This window comes from Leucoraja erinacea, chromosome 8, assembly GCF_028641065.1.
Source record: "Leucoraja erinacea ecotype New England chromosome 8, Leri_hhj_1, whole genome shotgun sequence".
Lineage (NCBI taxonomy): Eukaryota > Metazoa > Chordata > Chondrichthyes > Rajiformes > Rajidae > Leucoraja > Leucoraja erinaceus.
The window spans coordinates 68987046-68999209 of record NC_073384.1 but is presented as its reverse complement, the minus strand read 5'-3'; the positions used below and the strand labels follow the sequence as shown (position 1 = coordinate 68999209).

The 12164-nt window shown below is 43.4% G+C and overlaps 1 protein-coding gene across 1 annotated transcript in view; it reads left to right on the top strand.

The window, feature by feature from the left end:
• Nucleotides 1-12164, top strand: part of birc6 (baculoviral IAP repeat containing 6) — a 348945-nt gene that overhangs the window by 306770 nt on the left and 30011 nt on the right. Inside the window, 2 exon segments of the mRNA XM_055639933.1 lie at nucleotides 3519-3680; nucleotides 9116-9193. Coding sequence (XP_055495908.1) covers nucleotides 3519-3680; nucleotides 9116-9193 — 240 coding nt within the window.

Below are 12164 nucleotides of genomic sequence, written 5' to 3'. Positions count from 1 at the left end.
TGTTGGTGAGGCTGCCATCATGCGGCGCCCCTGGTGGTCATGCTGTGATTTGAGAGCAAGGATGAGAATTCTCAATTTTCAACACTTTGCATAAGTGGGAGATGGTGCAGGGGATATAAATGAACACAATGACTTTGTCACATTTTAACCGTTTAGTGAATTGTGACATTGAACAAGAGTGTTTTGTACTATGTGTTTAAGAAGGAATTGCAGACGCTGGAAAATCGAAGGCACACAAAATTGCTGGAGAAACTGAACTGCTGGTTTACACCGAAGATAGGCACAAAATGCTGCAGTACCTCAGCGGGCCAGGCAGCGTAGACCCAAAACGTCACCCATTCCTTTTCTCCAAAGATACTGCCTATCCCGCTGAGTTACACCAGTATTTTGTGCCAGTATCTTCTTGCTTTGCACCCCGCTAGGGATTGAAACCCGATTGGAGATTTTCACATGGAGTTGTGGGAGAGGACTTGGAGAACACAGCCCTTTCAAGCACTGTAAAGATGAAAAGGAATTTGGAGAAAGATTCCAATTTACAGTGAGAGAAGTAAAATATTATTGCTTGAGGAGGGAATAATGGCATTATATTTGTAGGAGTATGGAGCAATACTTGAAAGAGAACTTCATAAACAACCTGGGGTATCATGAAGAAAGATGGCGGCTTGGTAGATTTAAAGAGGAGGAAGTGGGTCCGCTGTGCAAGATAAGTTTGTGTTGAGCTGGTGCAGAGGGGGATACACGTGTTTGCAATGAGGGGAACATTTAATATTTGACCTGATGAACCAGTGAAAGATAGTTGGATAAGTGTCGGGACAGCAGCCTGCACAATCTGTCTAAATGGCAAAGAAACCCCTTAGCATCTGTTATTGATGCCATGGGGAAAAGTGAAATTAAGATGTTTTTTGGCAGAATGATGATAAGAAGGGGCAGCCCAGGATTATTCTGGAACAATGAGTAGATTTACCAAACTAAAATAATGTTTCATTGCATTTTCTGGTACAGCCAGGCAATAAACAGCTAAACCAGGTGTTTAACATAACAATTCATATACAAGGGAATGGGAATGAGGGTTGTATCGGGGAGAATAACCAGGATATGAGAGAGCAAGAGTTTAAATCACACTGAAGGTGGATGTGAAGGTTTGATTGAGCAGATTAGTAGCTACAGAAATGTTGTGGCAAGTGGAGGAATAAACTTTAGGCAGTCGTGATATTAATGCTGCAAGTGTAAGTAATTAGGAACAGGCTATTTCCAAGGGCAAAGGCAGATTATTGGTGAAAAACACACGGGGATGTGGTTTCAAATAGCCCTGGCTGAGAGGGACACAGGAGATTGGAATGCCACTGATAAACTTTGATACACTGTTGGCTATTTGCCCTCTTTCACATGCCCATGAACATCTTTAGTTTTTTTTTTTGCAAACCAGAAGGGATGATTTGCAGAGGTAGTTAACACACCAGCCCTTATCTGGATGTGGGGGGAAACCAGAGCACCTGGTGGAAGATGGGGCATTTTGCTCGACATGGGCAAGTTGGATCATAGGACCCCTCTCTGTGACTCTGGCTCTATGGGGCCGAATGTGATGGAAGATCCACTTGTACACATTGTTTCATGGTGTTTTCATGAGCTCTTGGACCGTATTATGACCACTGCTGTTTGTGAGCTGATGTGAAGCAAATGCAGTCCATTCAGAAAGCATTCAGACCACTTTTTCCACATTTTGTTACGTTACAGCCTTATTCTAAAATGGATTAAATTCATTTTTTAAATTATCAATCTACGCACAATACCCCATAATAAAAAAGCGAAAACAGGTGTTTAGAAACTTTTGCAAAGTAGTTAAAAATGAATAACTGATATCACATTTACCTAAGTATTCAGACCCTTTACTCAGTACTTTGTTGAGACACCTTTGGCAGCGATTACAGCCTCAAGTCTTCTTGGGTATGACGCTACAAGCTTGGCACGCCTGTATTTGGGTAATTTCTCCCATTCTTCTCTGTAGATCCTCTCATGCTCTGTCAGGTTGGATGGAGAACGTCGATGCACAGCTATTTTCAGGTCCCTCCAGAGATGTTCGATTGGGTTCAAGTCCGGGCTCTGGCTGGGCCACTCAAGGACATTCACAGACTTGTCACAAAGCCACTCCTGCGTTGTCTTGGCTGTGTGCTTAGGGTCGTTGTCCTGTTGGAAGGTGAACCTCCGCCCCAGTCTGAGGTCCAGAATGCTCTGGAGCAGGTTTTCATCAAGGATCTCTCTGTACTTTGCTCCGTTCATCTTTCCCTCGATCCTGACTAGTCTCCCAGTTCCTGCCGCTGAAAAACATCCCCACAGAATGATGCTGCCACCACCATGCTTCACTGTAGGTATGGTATTGGCCAGGTGATGAGTGGTGCCTGGTTTCCTCCAGACGTGATGCTTGGCATTCAGGCCAAAGAGTTCAATCTTGGTTTCATCAGACCTTGGCCTTTGGCAAACTCCAAGCGGGCTGTCATGTGTCTTTCACTGAGGAGTGGCTTCCGTCTGGCCTGACTGCACATAAAGGCCTGTCTGGTGGAGTGCTGCAGATATAGTTGTCCTTCTGGAAGGTTCTCCCAACTCCACAGAGGAACTCTGGAGCTCTGTCAGAGTGACCATCGGGTTCTTGGTCACCTCCCTGACCAAGGCCCTTCTCCCCGATTGCTCAGTTTGGCCGGGGGCGGCCAGCTCTATGAAGAGTCCTGGTGGTTCCAAAGTTCTTCCATTTATGAATGACGGAGGCCACTGTGCTCTTCGGGACCTGCAATGCTGCAGAAATTGTTTTATACCCTGCCCGAGATCTGTGCCTCGACACAATCCTGTTTCGGAGGCCTACGGACAATTCCTTCTTCTTCATGGCTTGGTATTTGCTCTGACATGCACTGTCAACCGTGGGACCTTATATAGACAGGTGTGTGCCTTTCCAAATCATGTCCAATCAATTTAATTTACCACTGGTGGTCTCCAATCAAGTTGGAGATACATCTCAAGGATAATCAATGGAAACATGATGAACCCAAGCTCAATTTTGAGTGTCATAGCAAAGGGTCTGAATGTTTAAGAAAGAACTGCAGATACTGGAAAAATCGAAGGTAGACAAAAATGCTGGAGAAACTCAGCAGGTGAGGCAGCATCTATGGAGCGAAGGAATAGGTGACATTTGAAGAAGTCAGAAGAAGGGTTTCGGTCTGAATACTTATGAATATGTGATATTTCAGTTATTTATTTTTAATTACATTGCAAACATTTCTAAACACCTGTTTTCGCTTCTTCATTCTGGGGTATTGTGTGTAGATTGATGATAAAAAAAAAAAGAATTTAATCCATTTAAAAATAAGACTAACGTAACAAGATGTGGAATAAGTGAAGGGGTCTGAATACTTTCTGAATGCACTGTATATGTGACTGTCTCCTCGCGTCAACAATTTATAAAAACTGAAAATGCTCCGTGTGAATGCTGGAATGAAATTATGATTCGGATGATTCTCTTCTACCTTCAGGTTTTGATCACGGGCCCATCGGACACTCCGTATGCAAATGGTTGCTTTGAGTTTGATGTATATTTCCCCCAAGATTACCCAAATTCCCCTCCACTTGTCAACCTGGAGACCACAGGAGGACACAGTGTACGATTTAACCCAAACCTTTACAATGATGGGAAGGTAAGGAAATATTTATGTTCAGGTAAAGTTGTAGTTACTTGGATTGTTAAGATCTACTGCTCTTCATAATCATAATCGGAATTTATTAGCCAAATATGTTTTGCAACATACGAGGAATTTGGTTTGCCAGACAGTCACAATAAGAGATTCAAGATTCAAGAGAGTTTATTGTCATGTGTCCCTGATAGGACAATGAAATTCTTGCCTTGCTACAGCACACACAGAACATTGTAGGCATTGACTACAAAACAGATCAGTTTGTCCATATACCATTATATAAATATATACACACATGAATAAATAAACTGATTAAGTACAAATAACAGATAATGGGCTATTAATGTTCAGAGTTTTGTCCGAGCCAAGTTTAATAACCTGATGGCTGTGGGGAAGTAGCTATTCCTGAACCTGGTCGTTGCAGTCTTCAGGCTCCTGTACCTTCTACCTGAAGGTAGCAGGGAGATGAGTGTGTGGCCAGGATGGTGTGGGTCCTTGATGATACTACCAGCCTTTTTGAGGCAGCGACTGCGATAGATCCCCTTGATGGAAGAGAGGTCAGAGCCGATGGCCCGGGCAGTGTTTACTACTTTTTGTAGTCTTTTCCTCTCCAGGGCACTCAAGTTGCCGAACCAAGCCACAATGCAACCGGTCAGCATGCTCTCTACTGTGCACCTGTAGAAGTTAGAGAGAGTCCTCCTTGACAAACCGACTCACCGTAATCTTCTCAGGAAGTAGAGGCGCTGATGTGCTTTCTTAATAATTGCATCAGTGTTCTCCGTCCAGGAAAGATATTCAGAGATGTGCACGCCCAGGAATTTGAAGCTCTCGCCCTTTCAACCATTGACCCGTTGATATAAACGGGACTGTGGGTCCCCATCCTCCCCCTTCCAAAGTCCACAATTAGTTCCTTGGTTTTGCTGGTGTTGAGGGCCAGGTTATTGTGCTGGCACCATATGGACAGACAAAAAAGACACAAGACACACAACTACATAAAAACTGACATAAACATCCATCACAGCGGCTCCTCCACATTCCCCACAGTGGTGGAAGGCAATAAAGTCTTATCATCTTTCCTCCCGCGGTTGGGGAGTCGAACCATCCGCAGCCGGTGATCAAGCTCCCACGTCAGGACGGTGTGAGCTCCCGCATCGGGGCGGTCGAAACTACTGCGGCTTGTAGTATCCGAATTCGGTCCCTAATCTACAATTGGAGAGGGAGATTAATCTACAATTGGAGAGGGAGAAGGGTAGATCGGTCGTGTCAGTGTTGCAGTTGAATAAAGGGGACTATGGGGCCATGAGGGAGGAGCTGGCCAAAGTTGACTGGAAAGATACACTAGCAGGGATGACAGTGGAACAACAATGGCAAGTGTTTCTAGGAATAACACAGAAGGTGCAGGATCAGTTCATTCCTAGGAGGAAGAAAGATTCCAAGGGGAGAAAGGGACGACCATGGGTGACAAGGGACGTCAGGGACAGTATAAAAATTAAAGCGAAGAAGTACAACGTAGCAAAGATGAGCGGGAAGCAAGAGGATTGGGTAATGTTTAAAGAAACACAGAAGATAACCAAAAATACATTACGGGGAGAAAGGATGAGGTACGAAGGTTTGCTAGCCAAGAATATAAAGCAGGATAGTAAAAGTTTTTTAGGTATGTGAAGAGGAAAAAATTAGTTAAGACCAAAGTTGGACCCTTGAAGACCGAAAAAGGTGAATTTATTATGGGGAACAAGAAAATGGCAGATGAGTTGAACAGGTACTTTGGATCTGTCTTCACTAAGGAGGACACAAACAATCTTCCTGATATAGTAGTGGCCAGAGGATCTGGGGTGACGGAGGAACTGAAGGAAATCTACATTAGGCAGGAAATGGTGTTGGGTAGACTGATGGGACTGAAGGCTGATAAATCCCCAGGGCCTGATGGTCTGCATCCCAGGGTACTTAAGGAAGTGGATCTAGAAATCGTGGATGCATTGGTGATAATTTTCCAATGTTCTCTAGACTCAGGATCAGTTCCTGTGGATTGGAGGGTAGCTAATGTTATCCCACTTTTTAAGAAAGGATGGAGAGAGAAAACATGGAATTATAGACCAGTTAGCCTGACATCGGAGAATCGTGGAGAATTGAATAGCTAGCTGGTGAAATAGTGGAGCCAAATAATTTTAGTGTCTGCAGGAGAATTAAAAAACTAGCTGGTTGGTTGAGTCAGTTAATTTCAGTGTCTGAACATGAGCAGGGGAATTGAATTGAAAATAGACACAAAATGCTGGAGTAACACAGCAGGACAGGCAGCATCTCTGGAGAGAAGGAATGAATGGGTGACGTTTTGGGTCGAGACCCTTCTTCAGACTTTTCAGAATTGAAAAGGTTGATGGGTGGAGCTTGTTCGTTTCAGCGCCAGAGGAGGAACGGGGAAATTGAAAAGCTGGATGGTGGAGTTATAGCGGCAGTTAATTACTGTGTCGAAACACAAACATTGAAAAGCTATACAGTGGAATGGTTGAGCCAGTGTCGGAGAAGGGGCGGGAGCACAGCAAAGCTAGTAGGTGATGGGGCGAGATAATTGCATATTCGGAGCAGAAGAATTCAAATATTAGCAGGTGGATTGGTGGAGTCGGTTAATTTCCGTGTTGAGGCAGGGACGGGAGAATTGCAAAGCTAGCCGCGGATTCATGGAGCCAGTGAATTTCCGTGTTGGATCAGGAGCAGGAGAAATGAGAAGCTGGCCGGTGGATTGATGGAGCCAGTGAATTTCAGATTGGGAGCAGGAATGGGTAAATTGAAAAATTATCCGGTAAACTGGTGGAGCCACTTAATTCCAGGATTGGTGGAGAAGCAGGAATTCTACGCCAGTGGATTGATAGAAGCGACTAATTGCTGTCGGAGCGGGAGAATTGAAAAGCCAGCTGGTGGAATGATTGAGCCAGTTAGTTTCATTAAATCAGCAGGAGCATGAAATCCGAAAATGTAGCCAGTGTATTACTGGAGCCAGATAATTGTGATAGTTGGAGCAGGAGTGTGAGAATTGAGAAGCTAGTGGGTGGGTTGATGGAGCAAGTGAATTTCTGTGTCACAGCGAGAGCAGGAGGTTTAAATGCCAGCCGGTGGGTTGATGGAGTGAGTTAACATCAGTGTTGGAGTAAGAGCAGGTGAATTGCAAAGCTAGCAGGGAATAGATAAGGTAAGTCCACACAAATCTTTTACCCAGATTACGGGAGTCAAGATCCAGAGGACATAGGTGTTCGGTGCGAGGGAAAATATTTATTAGGAACACAAGGGGAAACCTTTTCCACACGGAGGGTGGTGGGTATATGAAACGTGCTACCAGAGGAGATAGTTCAGACTGTTACAACCTAAAAGACATATGGGCAGGACTTTGAAGGATCTGGGCCAGACATATGGGCAGGTAGGCCAATTGTAGGTGGGTAAGTTGGGCTGAAGGGCCTGTTTCCATGCTGTATTCTGTAATATACTCTCAAGACATAGGTTGTATCTATGTGGAATTACACATTGTACCCCAGGTATTGTGTAACTAAGAATTGATACATTTGTGAAATAACTTCTGCTCCCTTATATTCAAATACTCTTGCTACAAGGAGTAGCATTTGATTGGTCTTGAATTTTTTTTTAAAATTCTTGTCTCTAACATTTTAATCTCTTATGGACTCCCAGATCTCCATAGATATCCTTTTTGCCCCAGTTGCCTGCATTGAAACACAGTCTTTGAAACTGATTGAAACTGCTCTCATTCAGTACCATTTCCCCCTTTTATTTTCCTATACTCCTGGAACATCTATTCTTTCTCACTAACCCTTCGACTGCCCCTTAGAGTTATTTTGATCTTAACCTTTCCTGAGAGGAAATATACAGTAGAGCATTTTCTTGCTTCAAGTCCCTGCCACAGAAGGCAGTGGAAGCCAAATCACTGGATGGATTTAAGAGAGAGTTAGATACTCTAGGGGCTAGTGGAATCAAGGGATATGGGGAGAAGGCAGGCACGGGTTATTGATTGGGGACGATCAGCCATGATCACAATGAATGGCGGTGCTGGCTCGAAGGGCCGAATGGCCTCCTCCTGCACCTATTTTCTATGTTTCTATGGGATGTAAGGGGGAACCAGCATGCTCATGGAGAGAAGGTGCAAACTCCACAACGATGCTAGCTGAAGTTGGCATTTAATTCAGGACCCTGGAGCTGTGTGACAGTGTCACTAACTGCTGCACCACCACGCCACTCTCACTCCTTTGGCCCATCGAGCCAAGCAGTTCTTTACAAGTCTACTGTAAAACTGGAAATTTTAAAGAAGTAAATGCTGAAAATATTCAAAGTACTGTAATTAACATTTCATTGATTTTTTAAAAAATAACAAAACTGTTAAGTTCAATGTTGCGTTATTTGTAACGTGCAACTGCGCAATGAAATTATTTTTGTGTATTTACACATGCGGGCACCGCCATGGTTGGCCAAAGTCCAGTCCACCCATGCGCTCGGTCCACTGGAGTGGTTCCCGATTCACCCTCTTACCAGCCTTTGCTCCTTGCACCCAACTTCTCCAGCGGCTCCCTTCCCGGCCTTCGGGCGGGTTCCGCCAAATCTTCTGCTCTTCCAGGCGGGCATCACAGCCGCCGCGCACCTCAGGAAGGCCCTCTGCCACTCGGCACCTCGGATTGGCTGGGAAGTTAGAGGTTGAATAGATTTTAAGCAAATACAGAGTAATGCCCCTGTCCCACTTAGGAAACCTGAACGGAAACCTCTGGAGACTTTGCGCCCCACCCAAGGTTTCCGTGCGGTTCCCGGAGGTTGCAGGTGGTTGCTGGTAGTGGAAGCAGGTAGGGAGATTGACAAAAACCTCCGGGAACCGCACGGAAACCTTGGGTGGGGCGCAAAGTCGCCACAGGTTTCCATTCAGGTTTCCTAAGTGGGACAGGGGCATTAGGGAAAGGGAAGACAGAACTTAGAAAATCTATTATTAGATAGAAGGCAAAAGTTAATTCGCAAAATTGACAGCAATAAAAAATAAAATAAAATTGCCCAAACTTGATTATTTGCAACATTTTTAATTTTTTTTGTTTAATCCTTATCTCCCTATTTCTGCATTTCCCAGTGGGAATATGTCCATTGACTTTTGGGGCAGGAAATTCAAGATTCTCTCAGCCCTTCGTGTAAAGATTTTGTCCTACATTTCTTTAAAATGATTATTATACTTCATTATATTATCCTTTTGTTATGTATTCCCCTGCCTGTCTTTCCATCTCCACTGCAACTTCAATTTAAAATAATGAGAATTACTGTAAAATGACAACAAATATAGGTTTCAGAATCATAGTCTGAATTGATTGTCAACTGATATGTTGTTGATTTGCTTCATTGAGTGACGCATGAAATAGTTGTGCATGCCTCTGACTCCTCGCATGATTTTTCCATTGTTTTTTCAGGTTTGTTTAAGTATTCTTAACACATGGCATGGAAGACCAGAGGAAAAGTGGAATCCTCAAACATCTAGTTTTTTGCAAGTAAGCAGAAATGTTTTTTTGGTTAGGATGTTCCTTGAGAAAAGGAAGGAATTCCTTAAATATAAATATTTCAGAAAATACAGAAATAGGCACATTTTATTTTTATAATTAAAATTTGCTTGGGCGGGAAATGTTTGGCGCCTCGTGCAGGTATAAAGTGTTCTGGCAGGAAATATTTCTCTTGACGATAGGAACATCAGCTGTGAGCGGGGCAAAATATGCCTGGCAAAGACAAGGTGGCGGAGGGCAGATAGTGCAGGAAAATGTATGATTATTCACTGAAAGGAACAACACAGGATTTTTAAAGTGGTGAGAAAATAATCAATATTGATTATAAAAACTGGACAAACAACACCTCATATTCTCCACTTGGGTAGATTGCAACACACACAGATAAACATTGAATTCTCCAATTTGAGGCAATTACCGTCCCTCCATCCTGCTGCCTTTTCCCTACCCCTCTCCCCTGTACCACACTTACAGTCAACATTATTTCTCCACTTTCCACTCCCCTTCCACCTACATTCCTTGTTCTAGCTTCACAATCTGCAACTCTTCAATGCTTTTTTTTTCTCACACATCTGTCTTTTCATCTCTAGCCTTTGTCCAACCATCTGACTATCAAGCCCCCCTCCCCTGTTATTTGTCAGGCTTTGTCCTGCCCCATCTCTCTTCCAGCTTTGTTTTCTTGACATTCCCCACCCCGCCCCCGCCACAATCAGCCTGAAGAAGGGTTCCAACCCATAATGTCACCTATCCATGTTCTCCAGGGATCCTGCCTAACCCGCTGAGTTACTCCACCACTGTGTCTTTTTTTTGATATATAAAAATGCTGGCTCGTCAAGTGTAGAAAGTTAGCACGGGTGCAGTGAGCAATTAACAAACCAAATTAATTTATTGTAGAATAATTAATTGTAATTTATAATTAAGTCTTTATTATTGAGGGAACATTATTGCATGTGGCTTTCCCATTTGGCGCTGTCTCCTGATACATAATGAGATAAGAAGACAATGATCAGTAATTTGTGAAATTTCTGCTTGCAAGTGAGGGATTTGGAGTGTTAAGATTCAATCATACAGGATGGGACAGGGTGTCTTTGGTGTGACTGGGTCGGATTCCTCTCGGGCATGCGGAGACAGGAGGAGATTGTAGAATATTGAAGGGTGGTTCACGTACCATTATGTAAGAAAGGCAGCAAGGAGAAAGCAGGAAACTACAGGCCAGTTGTTGGAGATGATTCTTAGCGACAGGATCTATCAGCATTTTGATAGACAAAAACAATTTCTGGATAGTCAGTGTGCCTTTGTGTGTGGAAAATCGTACATCACAAAACGGAGTTGTTTTAAATGATTGGGGCAGGGCAGTTGGTGTTGTCTATGTAGCCAGGCCTTTCAGGCCCCGCATGGTCTGCTCAGCTGGAAGGTAGACCACACTGAATCTAAGGTGAGCTAGTCAATGGGATTCAAAATTGACTTGGAGGAAGGAGTCAAAGGGTAGTGTGGAGGATTGATTTTCTGACTGGAGGCCTGTGACCAATGGAGTATTGCTGGGTCCACTACTGTTCAATATCTACAACAGAGTGGGCAGCTATCTGCAGAGCGAAAAGAGATGGGGGAGATATTGAACAATTTTTTTTCTTCGGTATTCACCAAGGAGAAGGATATTGAATTATGTGAGGTAAGGGAAACTAGTAGAGTAGCTATGGATACTATGAGGTTCAAAGTAAAAGAAGTACTGACACTTTTGAAAAATATAAAAGTGGATAAGTCTCCAGGTCCTGACAGGATATTCCCTAGGACATTGAGGGAAGTTAGTGTAGAAATAGCCGGGGCTATGACAGAAATATTTCAAATGTCATTAGAAACGGGAATAGTCCCCGAGGATTGGCGTACTGCGCATGTTGTTCCATTGTTTAAAAAGGGTTCTAAGAGTAAACCTAGCAATTATAGACCTGTTAGTTTGACTTCAGTGGTGGGCAAATTAATGGAAAAGATACTTAGAGACAATATATATAAGCATCTAGATAAACAGGGTCTGATTAGGAACAGTCAACATGGATTTGTGCCTGGAAGGTCATGTTTGACTAATCTTCTTGAATTTTTTGAAGAGGTTACTAGGGAAATTGACGAGGGTAAAGCAGTGGATGTTGTCTATATGGACTTTAGTAAGGCCTTTGACAAGGTTCCTCATGGAAGGTTGGTTAAGAAGGTTCAACTGTTGGGGTATAAATGCAGGAATAGCAAGATGGATTCAACAGTGGCTGAATGGGAGAAGCCAGAGGGTAATGGTGGATGGCTGTTTATCGGGTTGGAGGCAGGTGACTAGTGGGGTGCCTCAGGGATCTGTGTTGGGTCCTTTGTTGTTTGTCATGTACATCAATGATCTGGATGAAGGTGTGGTAAATTGGATTAGTAAGTATGCAGATGATACCAAGATAGGGGGTGTTGTGGATAATGAAGAGGATTTCCAAAGTCTACAGAGTGATTTAGGCCATTTGGAAAAATGGGCTGAAAGATGGCAGATGGAGTTTAATGCTGATAAATGTGAGGTGCTACACCTTGGCAGGACAAATCAAAATAGGACGTACATGGTAAATGGTAGGGAATTGAAGAATACAGTTGAACAGAGGGATCTGGGTATAACCGTGCATAGTTCCTTGAAGGTGGAATCTCATATAGATAGGGTGGTAAAGAAAGCTTTTGGTATGCTAGCCTTTATAAATCAGAGCATTGAGTATAGAAGCTGGGATGTAATGTTAAAATTGTACAAGGCATTGGTGAGGCCAAATCTGGAGTATGGTGTACAATTTTGGTCGCCAAATTATAGGAAGGATGTCAACAAAATAGAGAGAGTACAGAGGAGATTTACTAGAATGTTGCCTGGGTTTCAACAACTAAGTTACAGAGATAGGTTGAATAAGTTAGGTCTTTATTCTCTGGAGCGCAGAAGGTTAAGGGGGGACCTGATAGA